The sequence below is a fragment of the Podarcis liolepis genome, assembly GCF_965112155.1.
Source record: "Podarcis liolepis genome assembly, chromosome: 9".
Taxonomy (NCBI): Eukaryota; Metazoa; Chordata; class Lepidosauria; order Squamata; family Lacertidae; genus Podarcis; species Podarcis liolepis.
In genome coordinates, this window is record NC_139564.1 from 5,625,416 (window position 1) to 5,643,016 (window position 17,601).

At 47.6% G+C, this 17,601-nt stretch overlaps 1 protein-coding gene across 5 annotated transcripts in view; it reads left to right on the forward strand.

Moving 5' to 3' along the window:
• Positions 1-17,601, forward strand: part of SLC4A11 (solute carrier family 4 member 11) — a 252,074-nt gene that overhangs the window by 204,360 nt on the left and 30,113 nt on the right. For all 5 annotated transcript variants that reach the window (XM_083458672.1, XM_083458673.1, XM_083458675.1 and 2 more), the window contains exons 10-15: positions 5,274-5,399; positions 6,896-7,009; positions 7,561-7,693; positions 8,581-8,654; positions 15,068-15,284; positions 16,378-16,484. In XM_083458672.1, the coding sequence (XP_083314798.1) occupies positions 5,274-5,399; positions 6,896-7,009; positions 7,561-7,693; positions 8,581-8,654; positions 15,068-15,284; positions 16,378-16,484 (771 nt within the window). The remainder of the gene's footprint in view (positions 1-5,273; positions 5,400-6,895; positions 7,010-7,560; positions 7,694-8,580; positions 8,655-15,067; positions 15,285-16,377; positions 16,485-17,601) is intronic.

Genomic DNA, 17,601 nt, shown 5'->3' on the forward strand with positions numbered 1-17,601 from the left:
CAAATAAAAAAGTTTCCCAAGTAAGAAGTCTCCTCCTTTTCCCTGCAAGGCTAGGCTCAGATTAGCCTCTCTGGAAAATTGTGGAGAAGTCTCTACTCCACATCCCCAACCTTTCTGCCAGTAGAAATGAGTCTTTTGAGCCGAGGTCTTACTATAGATCAGGGTTTCCCCAGTTGGATCTCTGGCTATTGTTGGACTACAACTCCCATCATCCCTAGCTAGAAGAAGCAGTTGTTGGGGATGAGGGGAATGGTAGTCCAAAAAGAGCTGGACAGCCAATTTTGGGAAACCTTGCTCTGTATCTCATGTTGTGGTCCCAAGAGGGGTGCCCCTGCAAAGTACGCAGGACCCCAGGAAAAGACCCAATGCTTTGAGTCACTACCATTTTGCTTCGTAGCCAAAAGGACTAAAAAAATGTGCAGTGTGTACATCAAGAGAACTCTGATGCTTGCTTTTAGAAATGGGAAAATCGCCTAACACAATGTGCTCCCAGCCGCGCATAGCGTTAGATTTCTTGGTTCGAAGTGTGCTGTTTCCCAAGAAGGTCTGATTAAGGTCTTTCCAGATAGCATGTGCCTACTTTGGGGGATGCGTAGTTGTCACTTAATTCCTTGTGGGATGTAGAGGAGGCTGCATTCTCGCTCTCCCGCCGCCCCTGCTGAGTTGGGCACGGTGAGCTGGGTATGTTTTCGCCTGGAGGAGAGACGATTAAGGGGAAACCCGATAGAATTCTTCAAATACCTGAGGAGCTGTCAGGCAGCAGACAGAACACACTTGCTTCCCTGCTGCTCCTGTGGACGTGACTAGAACTAATGGGTGGAGATTGCAAGGAGGCCGATCTTGGTTAAGCGTTAAGAGAAAGAGCTGTCGGACGGTAGAACAACCTGCCTCTGGAAGTGGGAACTTTTCAGCAGAGCAGGAGTACCAGCTTGGCCCCGTGACCGCGGGTGCCCAGGGCCATGGGTTCCATGCAACATGCATGGCCCTAGTGCTGAAATTTGTGGGTGCCCAGCCACTTCATGGTGAATTTTATGGGTGCTTGGGCACCCAGGGCCTGAAGGAGCCGGCACCTATGAAGCAGAGGGTGGATGGCCACCTGTCAAGGATGTCGTTGTTGCATCCTGCACTCATTTAGCAGAAGGTTGGGCTAGAAGCTCTCAGGCTCCCTTGCAACACTATGATTCTTCCCCGATGAGTGGATGCTGCTGGGGTTGCCATATGGCCTCTTTTTCCTGGACACGTCCTCTTTTTCATAGGTATGTAGAAGGAGAGTCGCCATTCATGGTTAAAGGTAAAGGGACCCCTGACCGTTAAGACCAGCCGCGGACGACTCTGGGGTTGCGGCACTCATCTCGCTTTTTTGGCCAAGGGAGCCAGCATACAGCTTCCGGGTCATGTGGCCAGCATGACTAAGCCGCTTGTGGTGAACCAGAGCAGTGCACGGAAATGCCATTTACCTTCCCACCGGAGTGGTACCTATTTATCTACTTGCACTGTGTGCTTTCGAACTGCTAGGTTGGCAGGGGCAGTGACCGAGCAACGGGAGTTCACCCCGTCATGGGGATTCGAACCGCCGGCCTTTTGATCGCCAAGCCCTAGGCTCTGTGGAAGTCATCAAATGTGCCCTCTTTTTTGCTCTTCAAAATATGCATCTCCCTTTGCTCAGCCTCTCTGGCATTCTCTCTCTTCATTCTGGCCACAGTTGTCTATCAGTTCTTTGGCTCTTTCTCTCTCTCTTTTTAAAAAGGTGGGATGAGAACAGGGTTCTCAGTCTCCTGCTACTTTCTTACAGGGTGAATGTGTCCCTTGAAGCTAGAGTTTCAGAGCAGATAGTTTGGAGCCTATTGCAGGCCAAGTCGTTTCCCTAAGTGAGGGCGAACCATGTTTGTCATAAGCAAACGCTTGCACTTCAGAGTGGTGAGATCACTGGGAGCGGAGACTTGCAGTGATGGATGCTGCTGCCTCTTCCCTGCCAAAGGCTAGCCTTGAATTTGTCACTTCCTGCCTTGTTTTCTTCACACGGGTGTTGTGTCACCTAATTAGAGTTTTGTGTTTTTGCAGTTCTGCAAGGAGCGCGATTGGCAAGGACTGCAAAACAGTGAGCATCCGTCTGCACAGATTTTTCCTCTTTCCATTATTTTGCAGCTGTTTAACATGCGTAGTTGGGGACAGGCGGGCGATCCAATTCGGTTTGCGTTTAAAGGCGAACCTTCGTCATTCTCACTCGCAAGAACTGGGATGCCGCCATCTTTCGAGATTCGCACTTCTCTGAATTTTGCAAGGCGGTTCTCCAACCGAGTGATGCGTTCAGAAATGCATACATTGGGATAAAGCTTGTGTTAAGGATGCATATATCACTTTAAAAAAACACGTGCTGGTGAATTTTCATGGGGACTTTTTAAAAAAGGCAAATAGATAAGAAACATGGAGAACTGAACTTAAAATAAGAAACGGAGAGAAACCAAAACTAACAGATTTGCTCTTTCTTTTTTGTGGGAGCTGCATTTAGAGATGGAGCGCTTGCCCGGTAGTCACAGGTGGCAAGAAAAGCCTGCAGGTGTGAGCAGAACTAATGGGGGGGAGTTGGGGTGCTCCATCTCTCTGGGGAACGCAGCAATAGAAACCAGAGAGTCTGGAAGAGGAGGAAAGCCCTCTTCCGCTTACCTAGTATAGAAGAGCAGTGAGCTGCTGCAAGAGGCATGGTGCTTCTCATCCCTTCCGCTGCCAGCCCACAGTAGGCTAGATGGAAAAATGATTCTGTACAGGCTAGTAACTTCTCTGCACCTATTTGCAAGGCTGGACAAATAGTCTGGCTCAGAATAAGGCTATGTTCCATGAATTCATAAATATTTTTTTAAAAAATTTGAAAGCAACATTTATCTCCCCCAGGGATAATGTTTGTTTGTCAGCGTGCTTTCGAGCTGGAAGCTCCAGTCTCAAGGGCTCGCACAAACACATCTATTGAGCATAGTCTAAAATAACACCCAGACAAACAATTATTGAGCATAGTCTAAAATAACACCCAGAGAAACTCAGCATGTAAGGAATACGATGCCGTGTGCATTCAGCTGTGTGCAAATACAGATTGCCAAATTTGTGGCGAAAAGTGAACACTTTGATTAAAAGTGTGTGTGTGTGTGTGTGTGTGTGTGTGTGTCTCCTCCTCTCTGTGAGATATAATAGCCGTGAGGAGTAGAAGCTGTAGAGCCATTGGAATCCCCTGGGTGTTCTGTTTATTTTCTCAAATTTAGCTTCCTCGCCTGGGAGTATTTTCCTCTGCTTAAAAAGAAATCTTATCTTCAGCAAGGAGGAGTGTGTGTGTGTATGTGTGCATTGCAGAGCCTTATTCAGCTATTTCGCAGGCAGTCTTTGGCCAAGTCAGAGGAAATCCTTCATTCTGACCCTCTGCCCTTTGTTATATTCAGGAAAAGCAGGCAGATTCTGGTTCAGCTGCTGCTAGTTATTTTTCCCCTCCCTCCCTCCCTCCCTCCTGCTAGTTTCGGTCCTCGCCTTATACATGAGTGTACAAGCCAGGGGTTCATTTATTCGCAGGACTCAATCGCCCACCAACTTCCCCAAAGGAGCCTCTGTGATGCTTTAGCATGGGTCCATGTTTGATTTTCCTTTGTCTGTTTGGAGGATTTAAAAAATAAAATAATGGACTCACGTCCAGGGAAGTAAATGCCAGCACTTGAAGCGAGCCAGCAAAGCCGTTTTTGAGGTGCTGTTTTGCTGCGTTTTTCCTTTTCGACATTTCGTCATACATTCTGCTAAGTCTCCTGGAGCGCTATGTAAACCCCTGGAGGCTGCCTGCCAGGGCGACAGGGTGTGCAAGATTTGGTTTGCATCGGGTTTTCCCCTAAGGGCTTCTTGGTCTCTTCCTGCCACCCCACGTCACGTTATAATTGGAAACATTTGCTAAAGATTTTGCAGTGGGTGCAAACCCAATATGCAAAAGAGGGTGGCTGTACAATGATGGATTTTTCCTTGGACCAGGAATTTAACATGACCTGGTATAAAGTGGAACAGAGGGTTTGTTTGGGTGGGGGCCAAAATTACCCACTAAGAGGCAAGGAGACGGGTGCTTGCAAGGTGCAAATGACTACCGGACTTTGAAAAGCTGGTACATTGGGGTTTTTTGAATGAATTAAACCAACTAGTTTTCACTGGAATAAATGTGCAATGAGTTGTTACCGATTTGAATTTTATTGCATTGCTATCTTCGTGCAAACCGCTATTCTGATTACAGTGGTACCTTGGTTGTCAAACTTAATCTGTTCCGGGAGTCCATTCGACTCCTGAAACGGTTCGAAAACCAAGGCGCGGCTTCTGATTAGCTGCAGGAGCTTCCTGCACTCAATCGGAAGCCATGTCGGACGTTCGGCTTCCAAAAAACGTTCGCAAACCGGAACACACGCTCACGGGTTTGCAGCATTCGGGAGCCAAAACATCTGAGTACCAAGGCGTTCAGGAGCCAAGGTACGACTGTAATGCGCACTCTTCTCTCTATAGGGTTTTATAAACAAGAATAATGCTTTTTATAGGGTAGGGGGCACCAGGGATGCATTTATCTTTTATTCCCCTTCCTTCCCTCCTCCTCCCCTTTTTATGAAGATTACCCGCTCTGGGATCCCACTGCTAATTCTCCCCTGGTCTCCTCGCTGGCCGAAATAGATCTAATTTAGCCAGCTAGCCCTGGTGATCATCTAATGTTTATCGGATGGATTTCCCCCCTAAATTGATTTTTGATTTTATTGTTATTTACGTTTTATACTGTACTTTATGCTGTTTTTTGTAGCATCAATTAAGTGTTTTAGATTTGTTGTTAGCCGCCCTGAGCCTGGTTTTCTGAACCAGGAAGGGCGGGGTATAAATAATTTATTATTATTATTATTATTATTATTATTATTATTATTATTATTATTATTTATTTATGGAACTAAGGGGCAGTGGCCCCCAAATTGTTTAGGGAGCACTGATAGTGAAGCATAGCAGCAGATTCACTCAGGGAAGTCTCCAGACCAGCAGTGGCTAGTCCAGTAGGGCAAATGGGGCACTGTCCCAGCCAACCCCCACTTAAAAGGGATGACTCTTCTTGTCCATGTGCTTCTTATTAGAACCATAGAGTTGGAAGGTACCGTGAGGATTGCCCAGTCCTTCCTCCTGCAGTGTGGGTCTGCTCTTTTGGTTACGGCTTTGGCGTTGAGCACGCTTCGATCCATGCGGAGTTTCCCCACCCCTTTCTTCACTTTGCTCTTTGGGGTTTGTTTTAGGCATCATCGGCAACAACAAAGCCATAGGCAAATACATCACCACCATGATCTTTCTGTACTTCGCCTGCCTCCTCCCTTCCATCGCTTTTGGCTCCCTCAATGACGAAAACACGGACGGGGTCATCGGTGAGTCTCCCCTCCTTCCTGCCCCATCCCTCGCTCGCCCCCCTGGAAGTTCCGGTTCTCACTGGGGACCTCGGAGGGAAGATCTAATCTGTGTGATCACAACCAAAGAAACCACTGCTGTCTAAACAAAGGAAGCCCTTTTAAGGGCGATTTTTCTTCTCTCCCCAAGATAAGCTTAAAGGTAAAGGTAAAGGGACCCCTGACCATTAGGTCCAGTCGTGACCGACTCTGGGGTTGTGGCGCTCATCTCGGTTTACTGGCCGAGGGAGCCGGTGTACAGCTTCCGGGTCATGTGGCCAGCATGACTAAGCCGCTTCTGGCGAACCAGAGCAGCGCACAGAAACGCCGTTCACCTTCCCGCTGGAGTGGTACCTATTTATCTACTTGCACTTTGACGTGCTTTCGGACTGCTAGGTTGGCAGGAGCAAGGACCGAGCAACGGGAGCTCAACCCCGTCGCGGGGATTCGAACCGCTGACCTTCTTATCAGCAAGTCCTAGGCTCTGTGGTTTAACCCACAGCGCCACCTGCGTCCCAATATAAGCTTACTGCTTAGATTAGACTAGTAGTTCACAGACACACACACTCGGCCTGGGCGATCTATTGGTATATCGCCCAGAACTGGTTTGAGAGCCAGTAGAGTGCATGGCGCATTCACCCGGTGGTATGTCAGAAGTAAAGCCCATTGGCTTGCTCCAATGAAAAAGTACAAATGGAGCAAATTTGCAGGTTCACTATAGCTTTGCATAACACATGTTTCATTTCAGCGTTTATAGTCTGCTTTTCCCAGCTCACGGTGGCTTGCAGAAACTGAAAGCAATGCATGATAATAATAAATTATTATTATTATTATTGGAAAATATCCAGCGCAATTGAACAAGGGCGAAAAGTCAACAGTGCCTTAAAAGAGCTTACTGGAGTAAAACTGCCTTGACTCCTTGTCTGAAAGGAAGCCGTGTTTATTAATGTTATTTATTCTGGCTTTGCCAATCAGAAGGAGATGTATCAAAGACTCGCCCCCAACCCCTGGAAATTAGACCCAGACCCTGTCCTGCCAGTTCCTCAGATTTCCACGCTCATTGTTTGCATGTGGTTCTTCACTGTCAAATGGACTGTGAGCTTTCTTGAAAGCTGAAAATCTGAAGTTGGTGCTTAGCACTGTACTTTGTTAGGATACTTTTTTAAAAGATATATGCAGTGCAGGCACTGCGGCTGCAGTACGAAGGAGAAGACTGTTACAAGGAGGAGGAGAGACTTAACTGTTTTGCTTTTGCACCAAAAAAGATGCAGGCATCTACACAACTGTGTCCAGTGTGACAGTCCATGCTCCCACAGCTCCGCTCCTAGCTAATGCTTTGAGAATGTCTGTTGCACCAGTGTGCATAGTGCACTGTGCTCTTTGCACCATCAGTGGTGCCATCATTTAACGCAAGCTTGCTTCGACAGCCACCTGATTCTTGCAAATTCATCTTTCTCCCCCCCCCCCCAACTTTTCAGATGTGCAGAAAACCATCGTTGGCCAGTGCATTGGTGGTCTTCTCTATGCGCTGTTCTCAGGCCAACCACTTGTGGTGCTGTTGACGACGGCTCCTTTAGCGCTCTACATCAATGGTGAGTTTGTCGCGCCAGCTGCTTGTGTTGCATCTGAAGGCAGCCCCGTTTAGGGAAGTTTTAAAATGTTGGATGTTTTGGCGTGTTTTTTAATATTCTCTTGGGAGCCGTCCAGTGTGGCTGGGAAAACCCAGCCAGATGGGCGGGGTATAAAAGAAAAGTAGTAGTAGTAGTAGTTATTGTTGTCGTTGTCGTTGTTATTATTGCATGTTTACAATATGTATAAACAAATCAAGCCCCATGTGGCACTACAGTTTTGCAGCATGATTTAATAACTATATTCATGCACATGCCTTCTTTGTGCAACTGCATGCGTTGTTGCATCCAATTGTTTATGTGCTGGTTACTTTAGGCGTAGAATATTACTTGTATATAATTATTATTATTGACTATGTTTATATACTGCCTGTTTTCCAAGGATCACAGGGTGATTTACAATATAAAAACACAGAAACCTAATTCTTGTACGTGGCTGGTGGTTGTATTTGGTTAGCTGAAGCTGCCATTGGTACATTTCTGTCTTTGTGTGATGATGCTCTTTTCGTTTCCAGTGATCAAAGGGATCTGCACTGACTACAACTTGGAATTTCGCGCTTTCTACGCCTGGGTGGGACTCTGGAACAGTTTCTTCCTGATGCTCTACTCCCTTTTCAATTTCAGTCTTGTAATGAAGCTCTTCAAAAGGTAACTCCTCACATTATCTCCACCACTTTGGTAGGCGGGAAATTGCCACCATAGGATCATAGACTTGGAAGGGACCCTGAGGATCATCTAGTCCAGAGCTTTCCAAACTGTGTTTCGCGACACTTCAGTGTGTAGGTGTGTCACACGAACGCTCCCCGTGCTCCTCACGGGGCTGGAAAGGGGTTCGTTTAACTTCCGGTTTGCTAGTAAAACTGAATTACTGTGTCACGAAAGGATGCATATCAAAAAAGTGTGTCAACAACATGGATTTTTTTTTAAAAAAATCCAGTAGCACCTTAGAGACCAACTAAGTTTGTTCTGGGTATGAGCTTTCATGTGCATGCACACTTCTTCAGATACACTGAAACAGAAGTCACCAGACCCTTATATATAGGGAGAGGGTGGGGAGGGGTATTACTCAGAAGGGTGGTGGGAATTAATGATTGGCTGATAGGTGTGGTAAACCTGTTGACGACTGTTAATGACTGCAATTGGTCTTACAGGAAAAAGCAAGGGGTGAGATGGCTAAAAATAGCTATATCATGTATAATGAGATAAGAATCCAATGTCTCTATTCAGACCAGGTCTCTCCATGGTTTTAAGTTTGGTAATAAGTTGTAATTCAGCAACTTCTCTTTCCAGTCTGTTTCTGAAATTCTTTTGTAACACGACAGCTACTTTGAGATCTTGTATAGAATGTCCTGGGAGATTGAAAGGTTCTCCTACTGGTTTCTCTGTCTTGTGATTCCTGATATCAGATTTATGTCCATTTATCCTTTGGCGTAGGGTTTCACCCCTTGCTTTTTCCTTAAAATATATTTTAAAACGCTGATGCAAATAAGACCTTGTAACTCATATTCAATGACCCACATGGAATTTCTTCGCAGGTCGACAGAAGAAATCATTGCACTTTTTATCTCCATCACATTTGTCCTTGATGCTCTCAAGGGCATAACGAAAGGTAAGCCAGGCAGCAGGTGACTCTCTTTGTTGTTGGTTGTGGAAGCCACGAGGAGTTGTGTTGTTGCAGCCTTCTGTTCTTTGTTGTTGTTGTTTAGTTGTTTAGTCATGGCCGACTCTTTGTGACCCCGTGGACCAGAGCACGCCAGTCACTCCCATCTTCCACTGCCTCCCGCAGTTTGGTCAAACTCATGCTGGTAGCTTCAAGAACACTGTCCCACCATCTCGTCCTCTGTCGTCCCCTTCTCCTTGGGCCCTCCATCTTTCCCAACATCAGGGTCTTTTCCAGGGAGTCTTCTCTTCTCATGAGGTGGCCAAAGTACTGGAGCCTCAGCTTCAGGATCTGTCCTTCCAGTGGGCACTCAGGGCTGATTTCCTTCAGAATGGATCGGTTTGATCTTCTTGCAGTCCATGGGACTCTCAAGAGTCTCCTCTAGCCCCATAATTCAAAAGCATCCATTCTTCGGCGATCCGCCTTCTTTATGGTCCAGCTCTCACTTCCATACATCACTACTGGGGAAACCATAGCTTTCACTATACAGACCTTTGTCAGCAAGGTGATGTCTCTGCTTTTTAAGATGCTGTCTAGGTTTGTCATCGCTTTTCTCCCAAGAAGCAGGCGTCTTTTAAGTTCATGACTGCTGTCCCCATCTGCAGTGATTCTGTTCTTTAGTCATGCAAAAAGGGCTTTGTAGAATGAGGTCTGGAAAGTGTTTGGAACTGAGGACCTGTTTTTGTGCCGTGATTCCAAAGGGTAGAATCGGCACAGATCATACCGCAGATCTGCTGAACGCTTGGACTCCTAACCTTAAAAAGCAAATTCAAGTTCAATTTGGAGGCCTCTAATAGCGGTTGCTGGTTGAGAGGCTGAGGCCCAGAACATTTAGGGTGCGCCGGGCCGGCAAAACGCTGCCCGTGGACACATTCATTCCATAAATTTAAAGCTCTGTGACGCCACTTTAAACAGTGGTAGTTTCCCCCAAAGAATCTTGGGAGATGTAGTCTGTTAAGGATGTTGGGAGTTGTTAGGAGACCCCCCTGTTCCACTCACGGAACTACAGTTCTCAGAGCTCCCTGTGAAGAGGGACTGATCATCAAATCAACCTGGGAACTGTAGTTTTGGGAGGGGAAATGGGGGTCTCCTCACAACTCCCAGCACCCTTAACAAGCTACGACTTGCCCAAATATTTAATCAGGATAAAGCAATAGGATTTGAAAAAGAAGAATCAAAATTACAAAAAGTATTATTACAAAACTTGAGAAAGAGTATATCCAAAATGTATAATTTATTACTAGAATGTGAGTTAAAGGATGAAGAAGTAAAAGAAGTTATGACTAAATGGGCATGCGATATAGGTGACGCAATTCGGCTGGACCAATGGGAGAAATTATGGAAATGTGATATTAAATTTACGGCATGTTACACAATCAGAGAAAAATTTTTTTTTGGGGGGGGGAAATTGTTCTTTTTTGTTTGTTTTTGTTTTCCTTTTTTTGTATCCTCCCCCCCCCCATGTTTGTATGGTATTATTTTTGATTCAATGTTTGTAATTTCTGTTATAATTTTGCATGGGGGGGGGGAACAAGCTACGACTCCCAGAATTCTTTGGGTGGAAACCATGACCGCTTAAAGTGGGGTGAAAGTGCTTCGAATATACGGCATGAATGTTCACAATTTCCTCTGCCCACAAATGAGTGCAAGAAATGAGTTGTTTTCCTCTGCCCCTGTGGTCTGCAGATGTGCGGAATAACCAGAATCTCTAGCCCTCATTAACCCCCCGATTGTTTTTTTCGGAACTCGCTTGCTGGGGGCTTGGAGGGGGGAGGCCGTGTCCTTTTCCATCCCTGTGTATGACCCATTTCCTTCCAACGGGAAGATCAGTTGAATATCTCTCCTAATTTCTAAAGCTCCGCTGGTCCAGCAGCTCTGCAGGAAAGGGGCGTGGGAGGTTTCCCTCTCCCTCTCTTTTTAAAATCTCATCACATTCAAGCCCCACATTCTTCTCACCAGCTTAATGACACTTTGTTTTCCAAAGTTGTGGCTTAGCCACCTAAGCTGCGCTCCTGTTTGATCTTGACTTCTGCACTTTGCAGGAAACAGCCAGGCAGCAGCTGAAGCAAACAACATCAGAGGGACCTTAAATAACTCCCCGAAGCCGCCACAGCTCTGCTTTAGTCAGGAGACGCCTTTTGTGTTATTTAAAGGGCAATCTCTTAATCAATTTTCGTGCAGAGAGGGATCCCTTCAGCTGTCCTCCTGGGCCGCATCAGCCGAAAGTTGTTAATAAGCAGCAGTTGAATATTAAATACAAAATTCCTAATTACGCGGCAGGCTTGGGGAGATAACCTGCCAGTTAGTTATCACGAACCGAGAAATGGGAGCAGGAGACAGAGCATGTGCTTAGGATAGTTGGGAAGGGACCACAAGGGTCATCTAGTCCAACCCCCCTTATAATTCAGAAATTTTCCACCCCACATAGGGTTCAAACCCACAACCTGGAGATTAAGAGTCTCAGTCCCTACCAACTGAGCTATCCCCCATGCTTGTAGTGCCAGAGATCAGCAGTGGGGGGGCGGTGTTTTTCAGGCTGAGGGCCACCTTCCTTGTAAGCAACCTTTGAGGGGCCACATGGCAGTGGGTGGGGCCAGGAGCAGAAGTGGGTGTGGCAATGGGCGTGCCTCTTACTCTTGCCCAGATAGGAATGTGGCCTTCAGCTTGGACGACAGCGTTCCCCAGCCCAGCAGCACAAAGCTGGAAATAAGTTCTGCTGGTGTCAATGGATACCTGAATCAGATACCTGAAGGAGCCTCTCCACCCCCATCATTCTGCCCGGACGCTGAGGTCCAGCGCCAAGGGCCTTCTGGTGGTTCCCGCATTGTGAGAAGCCAAGTTACAGGGAACCAGGCAGAGGGCCTTCTCGGTGGTGGTACCTGTCCTGTGGAATGCCCTCCCATCAGATGTCAAAGCGATAAACAACTACCTGACATTCAGAAGACATCTTAAGGCAGCCCTGTTCATGGAAGTTTTTAATGTGTGACATTTTAGTGTATTTTTGGTCTTTGTGGAAGCTGCCCAGAGTGGCTGGGGAAACCCAGCCAGATGGGTGGGGTACAAATAATGAAGTATTATTATTATTATTATTATTATTATTATTATTATTATTATTATTATTATTGAAGCTCCAAGCGAGCATAGATAGGGACGGAGATGCAAATCTTGGAAGAGAATGTTGTGAAAAGGGCCGGGGGCTGTGGCCTTGGGGTTCCCGCGAGTATTCCAGCCGACAGCCACAAGTTCCCCACTTTATTATTATCATTTTATTATTATGTATTTATTTAATTTCTATGCCACCCTTCATCCAGTGATCACAGACTGGTTTACAGTACAAAAACACAAAATCCATACCATAATAACAAACAAAAACCTTCCCCACCACAGAATTTAAAAGGCCATAGATTGGCTAATTAGCCAAAAACCTGGAAGAAGAGGAATGTTTTTGCCTGATGCTTAAAGAAAATAATTTATTACATTTTTATGCCGCTTTTCAGTGAAACGAGTTGCAAAGTGGCTTACGAACAATAAAAGACAGTAAGATGATGGAACATCACAGGGTCAGCAACCTTTTTCAGTCCACCGTCCCTCAGACCATGTGGTGGGCCGGACTATTTGGGGGGGGGGGGAGGAGAAGAGTTTGGATTTGATATCCCGCCTTTCACTAGTCTCAAAGCGGCTAACATTCCCCTTTCCCTTCCTTCCCCACCACAAACACTCTGTGAGATGAGTGGGGCTGAGAGACTTCAGAGAAGTGTGACTGGCCCAAGGTCACCCAGCAGCTGCATGTGGAGGAGCGGGGACTCGAACCCGGTTCCCCAGATTAGGAGACTACTGCTCTTAACCACTACACCACACTGGCTCTCGGGGGGGGGGGTGAACGAATTCCTATGCCCCACAAATAACCCAGAGATGCATTTTAAATAAAAGGGCACATTCTACTCATGTAAAAACACGCTGATTCCCAGACCATCCACGGGCCGGATTGAGAAGGCGATTGGGCCGCATCTGGCCCACTGGCCTTAGGTTGCCTACCCCATCATAGAACATCACAAATGCAACAAAATCACATAGAAAAATTAGGGAGTCGCCGTTTTATGGAGTTCTTCATGTGCACAGACAAAGGAGCAGAGACCCTAGGTGTTATTGGCAAAAGTTGGCTTTATTCATCCAAAGCATAGGAACATGACGTAAAGATCAGCCATTTTCTACAGACGTATATATCCCGTGGCATTTCAAAGGTGCACACATCAGATCTTAGGTTATATATTAAAATGACGTTCATGAGCTTCCAGGGAACAACAATTGAACTGTGGAACAATGGTTAGCAAACACCTGTGCTTAGCCGGCTCTTGTGTGAGAGCACATCTACACTGTTGTCCGCTGCTCAGCATCTTTACCTGTTACCGTATTTTTCGCCCTATAGGACGCACTTTTCCCCCTCCAAAAATGAAGGGGAAATCTGGGTGCGTCCTATGGGGCGAATGCAGGCTTTCGCTGAAGCTTGGAGAGCGATAGGGGTCGGTGCGCACCGACCCCTCTCGCTCTCCAGGCTTCAGGAAGACATCCGCAGCCTAGGCAGCCCTGCAGGAGGTCCCGCAGGGCTGTCTAGGCTGCGGATAGCAGCCTGCTTCCCAGAGCGCCGGGCACCCTGAAAGCAGAGCACCCGGCGCTTCGGGAACACCTCCGCAGCCTAGGCAGCCCTGCGGGAGTTCCCCGCAGGGCTCCCCATGCTGCAAATAGCAGCCTGCTGCCTGGCGGGCAGGGCGCCCTAAAGCAGAGCGCCCCGCGCGCCGGACAGACATCCGCAGCGTGGGGAGCCCTGCAGGAGTTCCCCACAGGGCTCCCCACGCTGCAGATAGCAGCCTGCCGCCTGGCGGGCGTGGCGCCCTGAAGCAGAGCACCCCTCCCGCCGTGCAGACATCGGCCAGCCCCACAAGCTCGGGGGACAGCAGGGAGGCGCAGCGCCGCCATCCCGCTGTTCCTCGACCTGGTTCGGTTTCCCCGACCTGCTTTTGGGGGGGAAATAAAGGGGGGAAATTTCCTTTCTTCCCCCCCCAAAAAAAACTAGGTGTGCCCTATGGGACGGAGCGTCCTATGGGACGAAAAATACGGTAACTTCATGATGTCTTAAAAGGGTCTGCAGCTTTTTGAACTCGCTGAAAGGCTGGGCTTGGAGGCATGGTCCTGTTTTGTTTACCCTTACAACCAGTGCATGACCTATGTCAGCTTGTTCCCTTCACAACTCTGCCTTCTTTCTGCAAGAATAGTCTGTCTCTGGCAGGCAGAAAAATCCTCTCCACCTGACAGAAACCTGGACTTTACATAAACAGTGATTCTAACCAGCACCATATTTTGTGTGGTTTTATGTGTGAGAGAGATGGAGCGTCTTCAAGGTGTCTGAGCAAGCAAGACTAGACACTTCTGGATTGAGGTCAGGCTCCCGATGCAAAGCCTTCGAAATATGAGACGAATATCATATTTCACAGGCTGGGAGAGTCTGGCAGGGAGAATCAGAAACTGAAGTGGAGGAGGACGGAGACCAAGAGGCAGAGATGAGTGCAGCTGGTGAAGAGTCATAGCTATTTCCTATTCCTGCTGCGACAAGCTCCCCTCCCCACTTGTCTCCCAGGACCAGGAGAGCCATGAAGAGGGCAGAGGAGAAATTAGGGTCACACAGGCACAGTCTCAGATTGCTTGGGGGGAAACCCTGGAGAGAAGGGGACTTAGGCAGCTGGGGGGAGGTGAGGAACTTCAGTCTGAGCAACAGCTTCATGGCGGAAAGACCTGCCGGCGTTGAGTCGCTGTGCTCATTAGGCATGACACCCCTCTGCAGATCCTGCTTTCTGCTAATAAAGACTTAGCTCAGCTTGTTTGGGTGATTCACTGCTGGCTCACTCCTGACAAAGAGAAACCTTGTGTGCTGAGCCTAGCATGTAGTTTGACCAAAGATGTCTTCCTTTTCTTGGAAAGAGCAGAGAAGGTAATACAGTGGTACCTTGGTTTTCGAACGTCTCCATTGCTGAATGTTTCGGTTTTCGAACGCCAAAAACCCGGAAGAAAATGCTTCCGTTTTTGAACGTGCCTCGGAAGTTTAACGGCTTCCTCTGCGTGTATCTGTTGTTTTTCACAATTTTCTCTATTGAATTAGCAGGCCTCGGTTTTCAAACATTTTGGAAGTCGAATGGTCTTCGGAACGGATTACGTTCGAAAACCAAGAAAGATTGTGTGATCCTCTGGAACAAGGAACAAGTTCTCGTCGCCCTTGTCCCTGTCCCAGCCCCACCTATGGGTGCTACAGGCCTGGCTTCTATTAAAATGCACTCATTTTTCTTCTCTCTCTCTCTCCCTCTCTGTTTTAGTTTTTACAAAGTACTACCATTTCCCGAGAGTGCACAGCACACCGATTGATAACACCACCTTCTTCTTGAACATGTCAGCTGAGCGCTCGGCGCTGGGGAACCAGACGGACGCCCCCCCTGCCGCTACGCAGTACGGGCGAGAGACGGCCGTTCTTAGTCTCATGCTGATGCTGGGAACACTTTGGCTGGGTCACACGCTGTATCAGTTTAAGAAAAGGTACGTCAAAGCTGATGGGGAGCCCGTGGCCCTCGGGGTATTGCTGGCATCCCATTGGCCCCAGTCGGCATGACCAGTGATGAGGAATTATGGGAGTTGTAGAGCAGCAAAAAAAGCAAAAAAATAAAAAGCTGGGACACGGGTGGTGCTGTGGGTTAAACCACAGAGCCTAGGACTTGCCGATCAGAAGGTCGGCGGTTCGAATCCCCGCGACGGGGTGAGCTCCCGTTGCTCAGTCCCTGCTCCTGCCCACCTAGCAGTTCGAAAGCACATCAAAGTGCAAGTAGATAAATAGGTACCACTCTGGCGGGAAGGTAAACGGCGTTTCCGTGCGCTGCTCTGGTTCGCCAGAAGCAGCTTAGTCCTGCTGGCCACATGACCTGGAAGCTGTACGCTGGATTCCTCGGCCAGTAAAGCGAGATGAGCACCGCAACCCCAGAGTGGGTCATGACTGGACCTAATGGTCAGGGGTCCCTGTACTTTTACCTTTAGAGCAGCAAAAATAAAAATAAAAATGGAATAGCAAAGCCAGACATAGTACCAATACTTGGTGGGTTGCAAACATCTTAGAACCCAGTACGTTAGATTGAAGGGGAAGGCCTGTGGCTCAATGATAAAATGCTGCTTTGTATGTTGTGAACTGTCCTGAGATCTACATAAGGAGGACAATATACAAATTGAATACCTAGATATGCAGAAGTTTGCAAGTTCAAACCTTGGCATCTCCAGGTCTTTTTTTAAAAAAATAATAATCTGTGTTTCAAGTATTTTTAACTAGGCTTAGTTAATCTGATTTTACTCCTCCCTTCGCTAGAAATATAGATGCAAACTTAGAAATAAAAGCAGTCTAAATTGGTTCATCCATCCTATGTCCATAAAGATTCCGGGGGGGGGGGGGGGATGATGATGATGATGATGATGATGATCGGCAGCAGCACCATGCACTAACCCACTAACTTATCCAGCTGGGTCTACTCTGAGTAGGACCAGTTCTGTATAACCACCCGCCATTCTGCCATTTTAAGCCCCTGAAGTAGAAATGCTGTATTCCTTTGCCCTGACTTGAGTATTTTTTATATATTTATCCTTGCAGCCCATATTTGCACGCCAGAGTCCGTGAAATCCTGTCCGACTGTGCCTTGCCCATTTCTGTCCTAACCTTTTCCGCCGTGGGGTCTTATTTCTTCAAGGAAATAACAAGTAAGTCTTTGGTCTTCTCGCAGCCGGGAGGTTTTTGGGATCGCAAACATGCCTGAGGAAGGTATAGCTCAGAACTGTGACTCCCAAACCCCAGAGCTTCCCCGCCTGACCCCCCACAACCCAAATAATCACCTCCCAAGTTCACAGTCGGCGTTAATTCATGCGGCGAGCTAATCGGACGAGATGGTATCAGCTAGGTTTGTTTTGTTCCTGCGAGTTATTCCAGCCTGTAATTTAATTTCAGCATAATAAAAATGCCGCTTTTTTTGCATTGTTTATTATTATTAAAGACCTGATCCTCCGTATGGTTCTGGCAGGGGAACAAAAGGCTCTCCTAATTGCCAAAGGCAGGAAGACTTGTCAGCAGACCTACAGATGTTCTGGTGATGGGTTTGACCTGTGAGCTTTTCCCTCCGTCCGCCACTTAATATTTTTCCTAATTGAAACGTGCTGATGGCCTGGTACATCTGCTAGGACGATCAGATGCACAAGGAAACCTGAAAAATTATCCAGGGTCCCTCTTGGCCAAGCGGGTCACCTTTTCCACATCAGGAAGGCAGGAATCGCCTGCCCCAGTGATGACGCGCATGGGAAGTGTGAGGAAATGAATGGAAGAGAATTAAGAAACGTTCCTCTCCCCCCACTCTCACCCCCCCCCCCAGGTGACCATCATTCCATCCATTCAGAACTGGAAAGTGGGCAGCTTTCGGTTGCCTGTGTGCATGCCTGCGCCCTGACTTCCTTAATGACAATTGCTCCCTTGCCACCTGTCAGAAAGCAAACTAATGCGGGGTATTTTGTGGAAATCCCCGTTGCGCAGCTTGCAAAGGAACAGCTTCAGATGCGGCTCAGCTGCTGGGATGGGAACTGGCCCAAGCGCTGGAGGGATGAAAGATTTAACTCTGGTGTTTTGCCTGAAGCCCTTGGCCATCTTCTGAGTGCAGCCGCTCTGGTTTCCAGGCGCACAGGCGCACAGACACACAAACGCCATCACAAACCCAATAACAACAACAGCTGCCAGCTGTTCTTCCTGCTGCGTACGGAGAACGGGGAAGACTGACCTTGCAATTTCTGGTCCACAGTCGTCTTCTACCTTGGGTCGCCATCGGCTGTTTGA